The sequence below is a fragment of the Vidua chalybeata genome, chromosome 16 (assembly GCF_026979565.1).
Source record: "Vidua chalybeata isolate OUT-0048 chromosome 16, bVidCha1 merged haplotype, whole genome shotgun sequence".
In the NCBI taxonomy this organism is placed as follows: Eukaryota; Metazoa; Chordata; class Aves; order Passeriformes; family Viduidae; genus Vidua; species Vidua chalybeata.
The window spans coordinates 2,211,241-2,226,852 of record NC_071545.1 but is presented as its reverse complement, the minus strand read 5'-3'; the positions used below and the strand labels follow the sequence as shown (position 1 = coordinate 2,226,852).

Below are 15,612 nucleotides of genomic sequence, written 5' to 3'. Positions count from 1 at the left end.
TGCATCCCTCTTACCCGGCTGGCTCGCCCCGGCCCAGCGAGGATTCGGGGTGATTCCCACTGGATTCTCCGCCAAGAGCAATAAAGGAGCCCAAGGTCCCCTTACAACAGCCCCAGCCTCCCCTGAGAGCATTCATTGGACATGGCCTTTGCTCACTGAACTGGCAGAGCTGGTGAGCAGGAGAGCTGGGAGCTGCTCCCCTGGCAGCTGGCAGGAGGCTGAGTGATGCTCAGGCAGCCTCTCCACACCAGCCTCACCCCACCATGCCCACGGCAGGTCCTCTCCTCTCCCTTCCTGTCTGTCCTGGCTGCCCCCAGCACTGGCCTGGAGCTGACACCGCTGTGGGGGATGCTGGCAGGGCAGCCACGGGGCTGTCACAGCGCACTCAGCCCCTCACCAGAGGCCCTGTATTGGCTGCAAATCACCCAGCCTGCCCCAGCAGCCCGGCCCGTCACGGAGCCAGCTCGGCTGAGGGTCCCAGCAAGAGAGTGCGTTGCCAGCAACCCTGGGAAGAGCTGGTGGCCTCCAGTGCATCCCAACAAGTACGGTACCCCCAACCCCCATCACCCTGGTGGGATGAAGGCACAGCCTCCTCCTCCTCCTCCCCCCATTTTCTTGCCCACACGGTGACGCCAGGCCAGCTCACTGGGCAGCGTGGGAGAGGCCAGGCCAGCTCCAACTGGAGGGTTCCCAGCCTTGGCAGCGCCCCGCAGATGGAGACGGCTCCATCGTGCCGTGACAGGGGGCGCTGACCCCTTACACCACCGGCTCCTTTTCCACTTCCCCGGGGGTGCCCGGTGAGCGCGGGCCCGTCCACGGCTGGGCAGCCACCGCGGCACAAAGCACGGCAGGAGTGGGAGGCCAGGGCTGAGCCGCCCCGGTGCTCCAGCAGCACCAAAGGGATTCACTCGCCTGCAGCATCTTGTGCTGCCCCAGTGCACAAGCCCACCCGGCCAACAGCCACCTCAGACACTGTTCCCAGCAGCGCCACCACCCACCGCGGCACTACAGAACACCTCTGTGCCCTCGCCAGCACTGCCTCTGCCCTCTCATCTCTCCCAAATGGTGATGAGGATGCAGCTGCACGGTCCCCGGCTTTGTCTCCAGCCTTGTGGCCGAGTGCTGCTGGTTCCAAGAGCTCTCTGCCAGCTCCTGCTCCACCATCACACTCCTGATGGATGCCTGACCATGCCATTTCCACTGCTCACCCTCCCACCCCATGCTGAGTCCCCATCCCTACCCAGGTGAGGTGTCCAGTGCCATGGTGAACATCGCTCCGCTGAGCCTCCGCGCGTCCCACAGCTTCACCTCCCGCTCCCGCATCTGCAGGGACACAAACACGGCGTCAGTGGGCACCGGGGCTGCCTGGATGGCTTCACGGTGCCACCGCCTTCGCCAGCCACCTTCCGCCATCCCAGCAAGGGCCAGGGCACCTGGCAAGGGGACCTCCTGCTCTCATGGGGGACAGGCCACCCAAAAAGCACTTGGGGTGCTTTGGCACAGCAGCCACAGGGAGTAGGGCTGAAACATCCCAGAGATACCAGGGCCACCTTCCTGGTGGGGACTGTACCTGGCTGAACCCCACGGAGATGAGGCAATCGCTGGAGCCCATCCAGAGCAGCCGGGAGTCCTTGTTGTTGTCGTGTCCCGGGACAGTCTGCAAGGCACAGGAGACAGGGCTGTCAGTACTGCTGCCAGCCATGCTGGACATGCTGAGGGGACGTGTGCTTCACCAGGGGACGTGTGGTTGTGAACTGCCCCGGGGCCGAGCACGTGGAGCTGGGTGCTGGCTCCGTGAGAGCTGCCCTGGGGACAGTGCAGTGGGGACAGCCTGCAAGCAGTGACAGCCCTGCCTCCCCCCATGCCAGCGTGGTTGCCTTGTGGAGCAGCTGGCCCAGCTCCCAGCAAGGAGTGGAGGGTGGGAGCAGGACGTGAGTGCGCCAATGCCTCCCATGCCCCCAGGGCTCTCCCCACACCCGGTCACCCGGGTGAGGGGGACAGAGTGCTGCGAGGAAGCTGCTCCATGCCACAGACACAAGAAGAGGCTCTGCCATGGCGATGATGACAGAGGGACTTACTTCCCTGGCTGCATCCCTGGGCTCTTTATTCATGCTGAATCCTGGGTCCTGGAGCTGGGTGCCCCATGTATGCCCGGATGCCACTGAAACACGGCAAACTGAGCCTGGCCACGTTCACCAGACTGCTCTAATCCCCTGCACCCTGCTTCACCTCTCCCCGGGCTCCCTGTGCCTCCGTATGGGGTGGGACCCCCAACCCACATCTTGTCCCCATCCTGGTCCTGCTGAGGACGGGAGGGAAGAGCTTCCACGGAGCTGTCAGCGGGTGTTTCCCGGCTCCCATGTGGTCCCCAGATGGGCCCTGCGGATCCTGGCGCCCCAGAGGGAGCCGGCAGGCAGCCCTGGCCCATGGCACAGGCAGCACTCGCAGCCCCTCGCTCTCATTGAGGAGCGCCAAGAACTGGCTGCTAACGAGTTCGGAGCTGGCAGGGAAAGCGGAGGGCTCTGCCAGAGCCAAACCTGGCACGGCGCTTCCAGGACCTCCGCGCGGGGCAGGGGCACCAGGCGTGGGGGCAGGAGGGGTGGGGTGGGCACCGATGGTGCCCACGGAGGAGCCATGAGCTGTGTCCCCCTTGGTGCGAGCTCTGTGACCACCGGCCACAACCGCACTGTGACCGTCAGCGAGGCTCTGCCACCGCGGCAGCCAGAGAGGGGCCATGGAGGGGTCACTCCTCACTGGAGAAGCTCTGCTGGAGCAGCCTCCAGCCCCATGGAGATGTCACTCTCTGGAGAGAGCCAGGGTGGGAGCAGGCACACGGTGCCAAGCAAGTCATGCCCTGGCTCCGTCACGCCAGCTGCCTTGCCAGCACAAACACAGCTCGCTCGGAAGAGGCAGCGCTGGCCGAGCCGAGCCCGGCGCTCCCAGCCGCAGGGCCAGGATGTGGGGCAGGAGGGGCCTGGCCCCCACCGCCAGCACGCTGGCAGTGGACCCAGCAGGGAAAGGACCTGGAGAAGGGAACATGTCCCAGGATCAGTGCCAAGAGGGATGGAAACTCCAGGAGCTGGGGCCAGCCTGCACGTCAGCCAGGAGAGCACTTCTGCACCTGAGCTGTGTGGCTGTGGCAGCCACAGCTCAACATCTGCAGATCCCATAACCGACGGCGCCGGCTCCCTGGCCCTGGGTCCCGCGGGTGCCCCGGACCCCCTGGCGGTGGTGGCAGCCCCGGGGCGGTGGCAGGGCTGGCGGAGGGCAGGGCGCTCCCAGCCCCCGGCATGCCGTCTGCGGCACAGGGCCATGTTTTCTGCATTAGTTCCATCCCGGCTGAGCTGTACGTATGGCAGCAAGTATGCGGGAGGCTGGGCTGCTCCGTGCTCAGCCTGTGCAGATGTTGCCAGAGGTGAGCGTGCGGACAGCAGCTCCCCGGTGCAAAGAGTCTTGGCAGGGACAGGGTGGTGTGGCCTGGCACTGAAGGTGGACACTGGTGTGGTTCAGCCCTGGGACACCCGTGGGGCTGCTGTGGAACCCCGGGGCTGGCAGAGCTGGGCAGAGACCCCGGCACTCTTCCTGGAGCGATGCTGGAGCCCCAGGAGCAGGGAACCAGCCACAACCCAAGGGACGGGTGTCCCTCCTGAGCCGCTTGTGCCCCCGGCAGGCTGCAAGGAGCCACCAGCTCTGGGCCAGCAGGTGGGGATCCAAGGAAGCCTCCCAGCTCTCTGCCAGTGCCCAGGTAGCCCAGATTCTTCCTGCCCATTGCACGGATCCAATCCTGCCAGTTTTGGGCAGCCCAGGCTGAGGGGAGCCTGTGCCCCCTCCTCAGAGCCAGATGGGCTGCATGGGGAGAGTTTCCAGCACCGTCCCTCTCCCAGTCTCAGCAATCCCTCCTAGGCAGGCTGGGGTAAGGTACTGGTTTCCATGGGGGTCCCCAGCCCTTCTCCCGTGCAGCCCCGGGGGCTGCGGGGGGCCCAGGGCCGGCGTGTCGGACGCAGCTGTTGGCAGCGATGCGGCGGGGTCGGGGAGCTGGGAACAGCTGCCCACAGGGAGCGGCCGCTCCGGCTCCGCGGCTGCCTGGGAGAGCCCCACACAAAGCCAAGGCTGCTCCGGCTCCCAGGCGATCTCTGTCTCCCCGGGAGCCGTCACCCTGAGCCGGATGCAGGGCAGGGAGAGCCGGAGGTGGGAGCCCAGGGCAGAGCCCTGGGGCTGGATGGGCAGGAGGTGGCCAGGGGGGGTCAAAGTTCTGCTCTTGGCAGAGCCCCCGTGGCTGGCAGGGCTAGGACAGCTCAGCCCTGCCTGTGGCTAACAGCCCATGAGCATGGCTAACAGCCCACGGACATCTGATCCCCGTGGGAAGCAACCCCAGCAGCAGGATCTGAGTGGGCACAGGAGGCACCAGTGCCAGGCTGAGCTACCCCTTTGCCAGGGAGTGCCAGGGCAAGAGGGGTCTCCCCTGGCCAAGGCACTGTAGGGGACTCTGGGGACAGACACCCACCCCGGGTCCATGCACATGGGGAAGCTGTTGCTCCTTGCACACGGAGGAACGGCTTCCCGGGAGCCGAGAGGGTTAAACACGCACTGAATCCTCCTCTCCAAACAAGAATGTGAGTGATGTCCTTCCCTTGCCAAATCCCAGTTACTCCAGAGGTAACCAGGAGAACAGAGCAGCCTCTCCCAGGCCAGCCCCACTCCTGGTCTCTGCCTGGAGCTCAAGGAGACCAGGAGCTGTCACCTGCCCCAGGGGAGTGCAGGGATCCCACATAGCTGTGGAGCTCCAGTAGCCATCACACTACCAGCACTGGCCCTGGCCTCTGCCACGTGTCTGGTATGTGTGTGTCACACTGGGCAGGGACCAGGACAATTGCCCTGCTACCCATGCCACCTCCCCAGTGCCAGTGGCCAGGGCAGCATTGCTGTGAGGCCCCCGTGCCCTGGAGAACTGGGCACCACCAGGCTCTGCCTCTCCCCCCACCACCAGCACAGCCCCCTGCTCCATCCAACCCCTCCTGCCCTTGGTGAGGCCAAGGCCATGGCCCAGAGGATGCTGTGGGCCCAGCAAGGGCAGGAAGGTGGGTGGGCTCCCAGCTGGCGCAGATGCCACAAGGCTGGGATGGAAGCAGGACCTCCCTCCCTGGTCAGGAGAAGGGGACTCACTGGCCAGGGGGGTGGGCAGGCTGCAGCCCCCAGCCCCCAGCAGCTATCCCTCCACTGCTGCCTCCTCCCTCTTCCTGCAGCCACCAGCCCCACAAGCCCTGCTATGACGCCATCAAATCCCAAAACACCTTTGCCCTCTGGAGAGAAGCTTGCCAGGAGTCCCAGGTCAGGCACAGGCTGAGGCTCCTGAAATACTGTGAGGAGCCCCAGCCCCAGTAATGGAGATGCCAACCTGTGTGGGCCTCAGCTGGTGAGGCCATTCCCAGTGGGAAGTTGGGCACCCAGGCGAGGGCGAGCCAGTGCTACCGCACACCCACACCCCCTGAGATGCCTCTGGCTCATTCCAGATCCTCCTCGACTTCCCCATGTCTGCCATACCAAGCGGCATTCCTGGGAAGGACGGCCGAGGGGGAAGCGGAGCAGAGGAAATATAAACAGTCCCGTGCAGCTACGCTGGGGAACAGAAGCATGAGAGCGCCGAGCGTGCGGTGCTATAAATAGGCTGCCCAGAGTCAGGCCAACTTTTTCATAGCTTCCCACGGTCTCCTTGGGAATGTGGGATGCTGTGGACCTTCCCCCAGCCCGGAGGAAGCTGCTGCTGAGGCTGGGAGTCAGGTACCCCCGGGGTGACCCCAGCGTGGGATACCATGATGATGGGGCAGTGGGAGGAAGGCTGAAGTCTCTCTATGTCCTGATGCACCTCCCCGATAATGACAAGCGGTCCCCAGCCGGCCCTGGGCTGACAGCTGGATCCTGGGCAGAGGTGACATGGCAGGATCCATAGGGTTCTGGCTGTGGGCACAGCCAGATCACCCCAAACCTGGATCTGCACCCTGCCACGGCATCACCCTGCCACCACGGCCACGCTGCCCCCAGGGGCCCTCTCCATGGCGTATCTCCCACTGTGGCACAGCTGATGTGGTCCGTGGGATGGTGGCCATGGTTTGGGACAGGGGCTGGAGTCCCTCTTGCCCCCGGAACCTTGAGCAGGGCTGCGACAGCACCGGCTGTGCTTGGGCTGTGAGCCCCGGCTGCTGCCCATCACTGAACTCTGCCCCCGGCACAGCCTGCGAGCTGGGGGGACAAGTCCCCAGGGACACTGTCCCAGCTGTCCCCGGGGCCCTCAGCCCCGGCCCCGCTCATTAGCACAGCTCATTACGACGTGAGCGGGGCGTGCGCTGGCCCGGTGCGCGCGGCCGTTCCCTCGCCCCCGGCCCTGCCCAAACGCGGCGGAGGAAGTTTCTCGTGAGAACGGAGCCGGCTCCTCTCCATCCCACACTGGCCGCGCTCAGCGGCTGCCCCGCAGCTCCACACGGACGGCGCCTGTCCCAGGCCTGTCCCGAGAACCAGGTGCTGGCCAGAAGCACACGCAGCCCCTCGCACCAGCCTGTGGGGAGCAGGATGTGGCCCATGGGCTCTGTACCCAGGGGAAGGTGGCCAGAGCAGTGGGCAAGCAGAGCTGCCACCTTAGTAGCCCAGGGCATATCTGAATCACTGCCCTACACTGCGGGTGACCCACCGGAGGCATGAGCTGGGTATGGTATGGGCATGAAGCTTCCCGGTGCTCAAGATCCCTGCCCAGCCTTGTGTCCCCTGCCCACCAAGGGCAGGACCGGGGGGACACAGGAGGGACCTTTGGTGGGGTTTGCCCGGGATTGCAGGAGGGTGAGGGCAGGAACAGCGACACTGAGCCTCGGCCGGGCCGAAGCCGCAAGGGAGAGGACGTGACTCGCTTCCAGGGGGAGGGTCAAGGCTAGGAGGGCGACCACCACCCTGTGGGAGGGGAGGAAAGGCGGCCGCGGCAGCGCGGCCTTGGGAGGGGATAAGGCAGAGCACAGAACTCACAGAACTCTTTGGAAGGACAGCGGTGCTTGGACCTGGACCCAGCCAGCAGCAGGAGTGTGGCTCCACGGGGTGGCAAGGCAGGACCCAGGGCAGCCCTGGCGTCTCCACTGCCAGTTTAGGGCACAGAGAGCAGCAATAGGGTGTGAGCACAGCCCTGACGTTCACAAAGGGGCTGCAACAAAGGGATGGGGATCCAGCAGAATGAGGCCACTGCTCTCCCAAAGGAAATCGTGGCCCTGGGTACATACCAGGCACCCCACGGGGTCAGCCAGACCCCGGCCATGCTGCGTCACACACGTCTGCCCGCTGCTGGGATATGCTCAAAATAGCTGCCACGGGCGTAGCCGGGAATGGGGGGTCAGGACCTGGTGGGGATATGGCCACAGGGTGTGGGCAGCCTGCCAGTCACCCTCCTTGTCACCCACCCTCGGTCCCCAATCCCGTGTGTGCCACATCCATGGTACCTGACCAGGTATCAGGAGGAGCGACCACTCCTCCCTGAGCTTCTTATTTTAGCTCCTTCTCATTCTTTTCCCCTGCTCTAAACAAAGGAATGTTTAATGAGGCAGGCTTGGCAAATTAAGAAATCCAGCCGGAGGAGCAGCCTGGGGCTGGCTCTCAGCTCCACAGAGGGACCAGGGTGAGCCAGCAGTGGGACCCTGCGCCGGCTGCAAGGAAACCCAGCCCACGGTGCTGCAGAGGCCAGCACAGCTGGGAAACCCATCCTGCAGCTCACCTCTGCAAAAAACCAGGCAACTTCAAAGCCAGGAGCCTGCGAGGTGCTGGCACCGCACGGCGGCCCCGGCATCACCCGGGTCTGTAACTGCGCTGGGCTGGGGGGAGAAGGAGACTTTCCAACCAACCCAGCCCTCCAGCAATGGGGAAAAAAGAAAAGAACAAAACCCAGGAGCGTTATTCTTCTTGGCTAAGCAAGCCCTGCGCTAACTTCCAGAGGATTTATGGCATTTTAAAGTTTTCCCCTTCAGCAGAGCACTTCTCCAAGACTAAACATCTCCATCCACTGCGAGCCGGCTGGGCAGGGCCGCGGCAGTGAAGGTGCATATTTCTCTTGGCAAACACAGAGTGCCGGCCCTGGGCTGGATCAGACAGCAGTGGAGGGAAGTGAACTGCCTGCTTTGAACAGCCACCATCATTCACACGTTATTTTTAATAGCTCAGCGAGACAGAGTCCACCCTCCCCAGGAGACTTGGCTCGAGCCCATCACACTCACAGCTCCGCCATCAGACAAGCCGACAGGTCTGGCAGGGGGAGAAGGGGGGCCAGGAGGGGAGGGGAGCACTGAGGCCAGCGGTGGATAAATTTTGGAGTAGACAATAGGATCTTCCAACCATGCTGAGGCAACTGGAGTGGGACAGGATTGTGGCAGCCACTGGAGTGCTGGGAGCACTTTGCCCCAGCTTGTCTGTACGTGTCACTGCTGGGTTTGTGTTTATTTTTTGTAGTGGGGTGTTTATAAGGCTGCATGAAGGGTCAGGACATCATTTGCACTGCAGGAAGCACCCAGGGGCCTTTGGGGAGCTCAGCACCTGGGTTATATGCAGGAGCAGGTGGAAAGTTCTGGTGCAGCACTGGAGCTCTGACTTCCTTCCATCACCGTGCCCGAGCACTGTCACCAGAGGCCATTGGCTCCTCGAGCCTACAGGCAGCAGGAGATCCACCACGAATGACAGAATCCACTGCAGCCATCTCACCCTGCTCTCCAATGCATCCCTCCCTTCCCAAGGGCTTCCAGCCCCTTCTGCAGCCAGAGTCCCCAAACCACAGGAAACCTCTAATAAGAGGCTGTTTGAACTTGACGTCAAGGCTTAAATTCTCTCCTTATTTCCTAATCACTGTTATTTGCTGAGTTGTGCGGATCCTGCTGCTCAGCCCTTGCCCTTGGTGGGTCCTCGTCCCCAAGAGCCTTTGGTCCAGCTCCCACTGGGCAGGGCAGAGCCCAGGAGCCTGCAGAGCCCAGAGCCCTCACACCCACGGGGCTCGCCTGGCATGTGCCGCTGCACTGGGGGTGCTCCCTGGCCTGGTGGGAGGGCAGGGGCCCCCAGGGTTAAGGGGACAGCCCCAATTCCCCCTGCCCTCAGCTCCTTGCCTCTCCCAAGCCCAGCCAGGGCTGGGATGGTTTGGGGGACCAAAGCTCACCCCCTTGCAGGCAACAGGTTGGGCAGGGCTGCCTGCAGCACATCCCGAGGGGACATACCTGGGAGGCAGCTGGGCCTGCTCGGGGGTCAAAAATCCGCAGTTTCTTGTCCTGGTGAGATAAAAGAAAACAGAGAAGGGTTAAGGACCTTGGGGCCAGCGGGATGTCAGGATGCAAAAGGCAGAAGGCTGGAGTGAGCAGCCCTCCCCTTCCTGCCCATCACTCTCCTGCCTGCAGTGCCTATTCCTATGGATGCTTGCACTGTGTCCTCCCACATCATGGGCAGGGGGCAGCCCCAGCACCCCCAGAGCCTCACCAGCACCCCAACACCCTTAAAACTGCTCCCAGAAAAGGAGCAGGGAGTCTGACCCTCAGATGCCATCCTGACAGTGCTGCAGGAGAACGAGCCCCTTCCTGCCTGGCACCCCTCTGCCAAATGGGGCATGGCTGGCAGGGCACAGAGGCAGCAAAGGGGTGCCCGGGTGCCAGCCCTGTGCCAGGGTGCTGTTTGGAGAGCACGCATTGTGCCAGCCAGAACCACACGGCACGGGAGCTGATCCTGCACGCCTTGGGCTCGTACCCCTGAGCCCATCTCGCACGCCGGGCACGGGGCTTCATCCATGAGCTGGGACTCCGACTCATCCCGCAGCCTGGCCCCGCACGCTGGGCCGGGCTCCGGGCTCATCCCGGGGCTCCCCCCGCAAACCCTTCGCTGTCCCTCGGCACGGTGCGGGCTGCGCTCCCAGCCTGGGGCTGGGGCTGCGTGCTCAGAGCTGCTTGCCGAGCCCCCGGGCACGGCCTGCGGGGCTCGTGGCTCGCACACTCCCTTGCACGCTCGCCCCGCCCGCCGGGCGCGGCCCCCGCGCGTTCCCGGCGCGCCCCGCAGCGAGCGGCCGGCGCCATCTAGTGCTGCTCCCTGCCCGCCTCCCCACGGGCTCGCTGACCCGGCTCCTGCCCTTTTCCACCCCAAAACTTCCCGTCCCTCCACGCTCCCCATGCCTGGAAGTGTTCCAGGCAAGACTGGATGGAGCTCTGAGCACCCCGGGCTAAGGTAAGGTGTGGTGGGTGGAACGAGACGAGCTTTAAGGTCCCTTCCAACCCAAACCATTCTGGGATTCTGTGAAATGGGTGCCCCCCCAGGATCAGGGTGCATCCAGCAGCTGGCAGACAGCCCATCCCTGCCGTGCCACAGCGAGGTTCCCCTTGGGCACTGCTCACCTTGCAGGAGGTGCCGAGGAGGCGCCCGTCTCGCTTCCAGGTCAGGCTCTGCAGCTGGTCCCCGTGGGAATCCAGGACTGCGGGGATAAAGCATGGTCAGGGCCAGGATCAAGCAGGGTCCCTCCTGCAGACAGGGCAGGAGCCATCACTCTCCCACCCAGAATATTTCCCAGGAGAAATCTGGCCTTTCCAAAGGGGTGGTGGCAGCCAGGATGCAGTGGGACGCTGCTGTGTCTGTGCAGGGAGTGTTCCTGTGCTGCTGGCAGATGGATACAAAGAGCAGGAGCCCCGGGAAAGCCACAGGCCTATGCTGCTACCCATCTCCTCTCCCCCCCAGGATGGCTGAGGTCTGGGCAAGACTGGTCAGCAGCCACCCACATCTACCCATGCCCTAGGACATGCAGAGAGAGGGACGTGCCACCCAAGGGATCCCCAGCGGAGCTCCTGTGGACACCTTGGGCAGTACCAGAACGTTTCACACCACTGCATCAGAGTGCAGGGCAGCACAAGGCACAAGGGGTTGTGGTGCCCTGGCCAAAAAGCCACCTGTACTGCCTGTTTGGTGACACCGAGGTCAGGCCTTGGGCCCAGGCACTGGCACGGTGAGGACACATGGAGCAGACACATGGGTAGGACACGAGGGGAGGACACGAGGGGAGGACACACGGGGAGGACACATGGAGAGACACACAGGGAGGACACCTGTCATTGGCAGTCACAGCCATGCCTACCTGTCAGGGGCTGCTGCTGGCCCAGGTCCCAAACGGTGACTCTCTTCCCCGCACCGCTGGCCAGGACAGCGTCTGCCGTGGGGTGGAACTGCAGCGCGTCCACCGGGGCCCCCCCGGGCCCCAGGGTCTGCCCCGCGCCACCAGGAATGTCCTGGCCACTCTCGGGCAGGCGCCACACCTTCACCTGCAGCCCCAGGAGAGGAGGGGGGTCAGTCTCAGGGCAGGTGAGCAGGATCCTGCTGGGTGCTGGCAGTGCCCCACCTGGGCTTGCTGCTTTCCCAGGTTTTGGTCCCTGAGGTCCCTGAGCATTCCCAGGGGATCCCTCATTGCAGCTCGGTGGGATCAGGTCCCATTTGGGAGGAGGCTGATCCTTGACCATCTTCTCTGTCCCCCTGGGGATGTCCCACTCCGCTCTCCCAAAGCTGGCACCCTCCACCGCATGCTCCTCTCACTCCCATCGCTCCAGCTCTGCAGTGAATTCCAGAGACACGCTGGGGGTCACAAGGTGTCCCCTTGGGACCCCTGTCCCTGAGCACTCACCGTCTCATCAGCAGAGCCTGTGGCCAGCAGGAGCTGATCAAAGGGTGAGAAGTCAAAGTCTGTGACCACATCTGGAAGGAGAAGGTCAGAAGTTTGTCACCACCTTCCTCTGCAGACAGTGTGTCTGCCCCTCTGCTCTTCCCAGCCTGATTCCTTCCCTACACACTCAGCAGTGGGAGGCAGTTTCAGCCCCATCAAGGTGTTCTGGAGCAGCTCAGCTTTGCTGTGACTGCCTGAGCCCCTCTACTCTGTCCCTCAGGGACTTGCACCCCTTTGGCAGGGGTAGGAACCCTGGAGGGGGCATCCCCTTATCTGATCCAGGCACCAACACCCCCACAAGGCGCAGGGAACAGCACGGACAGCACCAGGGTGTCTGTGCCATGTCCTGCTGGAGCCACACTGGTGACAAGGCTCCCTTTGTAACACCCCGGGCCGGCATGCCAGCAGCAGGGATGCTCCCGGCGGCAGGGCCCGGCGGGAGGAAGGCTGGCACCAGCAGCACAGCCCCTCGGATGCATTTGGCACGCTCAGAAAAGTAGGTCACTGTGTACTTTTCCGCTTCCAGGAGACAGGCCCCGGAGGCATGAAGAGCAGGCAGCTCGCTCGGCTGCACCCACCCGGGAGCAGAGAAAATCCATTCCCTGCCATGGAGGCGTTGCTCTGCCTTCAAAGGACTCGTGCTGATCCCATTAGGAAGCCGTGGAGGTGGCGCTGCTCCTGTGCACCCCTCTGGCGCTGCCAGGGAGCTTTTCCACTGCCTGCTTTTCCAACCCAAGGAAGCTCCTGGTGCCGGGGCTGAGGTGGCACAAGCTGGGCACCCTGCGCAGCCCTGCAGCCATGCCAGGGCACACCTGCAGGGAGGTGGTGCTGGAACCAGCTCCCATCTTGCTGCTCTGATGTAATTTTGGGGAAATGGGTGGTCAGTGCCCCTCAGGTTGCCACTGCTGCTCCAACACCAGGTGGGCACCACCCCTCCCTGAGCCTGGGCAGGGCAGAGCCCTGCTTCTCTGCCAGCAGCGATGCTACTACTGCCTCTTCCCTGCTACACTCACTCTGCCCACATCTGGGCAGAGCTGCTGGTCCAGCTTGTTCCTCCTGCCACTGGAGGCAGTGATGCCTCAGTGATGCCAACTCCAGCCTGGCACTGGCTGTACTGGGAATTTCAGGGCATGCTGTGAGTAATGTGGAAAGGCTGTACTGGAAGGGTGAGAGGAAGAGCTACATGTTCAGGCCTCACTGCAGCCTGAGAGATGAAGGAACATGGATTGATTCCAGCCTGGCAGAGCCCTTCCTGGTGTCACCCTGCCCACGGGTGATGGTCCCTGGCAGGTCCCCATGTCCCTTGCCTGGCAGACAGCCCACCACAGCCTGCCAGGCTTGAACTCAGCACCTGAGCCCCCTCCACAGCCCATGCGGAGCCAAACACTTCCTGTGGAGGTGGGAGGTGGCACCTGACACCCACCTGAGTGGCAGCAGAGCTGAGATATGGTCCTCTTGCCCCCATCCTCACACTCCAGGGGCACAATGCCCAGCACACCTGCAGGAGAGGGCACAGGAGCAGGTCAGGAACCCCCCCAGCCTGGGACACACGAGGGGCACCCAGCTTTGCAATGCAAGCCAAGAGGTGTGGGACTGTCAGCACTTTGGGGGATCTCGGGGAAACCTTCCTCCACTCACCCTGGTGCCCCTGCGGTCAGGGGGACTGACCCACCACCCAGCCCCACAGGGACCCCTGGGACAAATCCATCCCACTCCCCAAGCAGTGCTGGGGACCCTTGTGCCTCACCGGCCGCCTCGGCGTTGAAGGCGATCCAGCGGCAGCTGGCCTTCACGTGGTTCCCACAGGACGGGACAGAGCCCGCTCGGATACCGCTGATCCAGGCCTGGGATGCACAGGGAAAAACCATATCAGGGGCTGCCTTGTTATGGCAGGGCCTGGAGCACAGCTGCAGGACCATGGGCACAGCATGGCCAGAGACACTCAGCCCCAGAGGAGCTGCCATGCCGATGGAGAGCTGGAGACTGGCCATGCCAATGGGACTATCCCGTCCTCTGGGGTGTCCCAGGCCAATGTGGCTGCTCCCGCTCCTGTCACAAAGCACAGCCACTCACTGGGGCTGAAGGGTGGGACACAGGAGCATCCCAGCTCCCACACTGTCCCATCTCTGGGCTGTCCCACTGTGGGAAGCGCCCAGAGGTCTTTGCAATAACTGGTGTCAGAGAATTTGGATGGGACAAAAGCTCTTGGGCTGTGAAGCACCACAGGGTCAAGCTGTGGCTGGCTGAGGCCAATAGACACCTCCAGCAGCACACTCCCCACACGGGCACACAGCCAAGGAGCTGCATTACAGCTCCAAAACCAAACTCCCACTCTGCAGTGTTTCCCAGGGCTGAGCACTGCACTCGTGGGGCCCTGGGACACCCTCCATCAGCCAGACCCACTCCAGGTGACACAGACGCCCCACCTCAAGCGGCCACCAGGGCCACGAGCTCCCTGGCACTCCCAGGGCCAAGTCCAACCCTTGACAGTGGCAGTGGCAGGTGTTTTATGGCTGGCAGCAGGCCTGTGTGCCCACAGCAGCCCCTGGAGCTGCAGCAGGTGTCCAGAGCAGTGGATACCCCACAAACTGGGCAGATACCTGGGAAGGGAAGGGAAACCCCGAGCCCCAGGTTTCCTCTCCTTGCACAACTTCCGCTTGAGGCCTGACAGGGAGCAGTGGTTCCTGCAGCACTTCCTCCCCTCACAGCTCAGTGCAGACCTGTTAACCCTTCTCCTGCCAAAGGCAGGTTCCTGTCCCCACACCCAGCATGTGGGCAGGGGGCTGCACTGGGGATGGGGAACAGGTCAGGAGCATCAGCAGGACCCTGGAATAAGGGCCCCACTATCTGCATCCCATCACCCTGCACTGGGCCCTCAGTGAGGGCGACACCAGTCACATCTGGCCCCCAGCACCCAGGGGTGCCAGCAGGACCCCTGCAGTGAGGTTTCACAGAGCTGGTCCATCCTGACCCCACAATTTCCCCACACACAGGCAGCAGCCCTCAAGGCAGTGATCCTTCCTGCAGCGTGGCAGCATGGCCAGGAAAGCACATGAAACCATCCTGGCTACATCCCTAGAACAAACTGTGAGCTCTCAAGGGCCATCTGCCAGCAGAGCCCTGCAGATGCTGCCTGAAGAGAAGACTCAGATGTGATCCCTGACGTTTACACTGCGCTTCCCGATCCAGCCAGGTCGGGTGTCTGCTTGTGCCTCCGTAAACAAGTGCTCAGCTGGGGACACAACAGAGCTGCCCGCTGTGACACCTGAGATGGGCTTGGTGACAAGACTTCCTTCTCCACCTGCTGCCCTACTGGGAGTGTGTGGCCTCACTTCCAAGGATACGTTTCATGCCTGAATGGGAAAAGCCTTTTGGAAAGGCCTTGCACAGCAGATCCCTCCCTGCACACAGGGAGAGCACGCTGCCCCTCGGAGTTCCCCCACCACAGAACCAACACCAGGACCAGAACCAACACCAGCAATGATGGGATGTCCCTGCCTGCAGGATGCCATGTCCCAGCACCCACACTCCACAGACGCACACACTCCCCGCTGCCAGTGACTCATCTGAACCCTGGGATTCCCAGCCAAACATTCATCCAAACTGAGATTTCAGTGACCTGAGACACACCGAGATTGGCATGCCATGGGCATGGGGGCACCATGTCCCCTCCCACAGCTGAAGCTCAGAGGATGTTTCGGGTGCTTGCTGGATTTGCAGAGGTGTGTGAGCACAGGCTGCAGGTGGGTGCAAGGACAGCTTGGCTGGGAAGTTACAGACAAGGAGTGTGTGCACACCCAAAAGCTGGGAGCAGCAGCAGCCTCACTCATGGCCACGGTGCTGCGTGAAGGGTGAGCCCCCAAAAGGGCTGTGTGTCCTGGTAATGCTCCTTGATATCACTCACCCAGCCCTGCCACTGC

The 15,612-nt window shown here is 63.2% G+C and overlaps 1 protein-coding gene across 3 annotated transcripts in view; it reads right to left on the bottom strand.

Moving 5' to 3' along the window:
* CORO7 (coronin 7) overlaps positions 1-15,612 on the bottom strand; it is a 38,322-nt gene that overhangs the window by 21,527 nt on the left and 1,183 nt on the right. For all 3 annotated transcript variants that reach the window (XM_053957220.1, XM_053957222.1, XM_053957219.1), the window contains exons 2-9: positions 13,440-13,536; positions 13,116-13,190; positions 11,654-11,724; positions 11,114-11,297; positions 10,383-10,459; positions 9,225-9,275; positions 1,571-1,657; positions 1,241-1,323 (exon numbers count right to left, since the gene is read on the bottom strand). In XM_053957220.1, coding sequence (XP_053813195.1) covers positions 1,241-1,323; positions 1,571-1,612 — 125 coding nt within the window. In that variant the 5' untranslated portion in view covers positions 1,613-1,657; positions 9,225-9,275; positions 10,383-10,459; ... (2 more) ...; positions 13,116-13,190; positions 13,440-13,536. The remainder of the gene's footprint in view (positions 1-1,240; positions 1,324-1,570; positions 1,658-9,224; positions 9,276-10,382; positions 10,460-11,113; positions 11,298-11,653; positions 11,725-13,115; positions 13,191-13,439; positions 13,537-15,612) is intronic.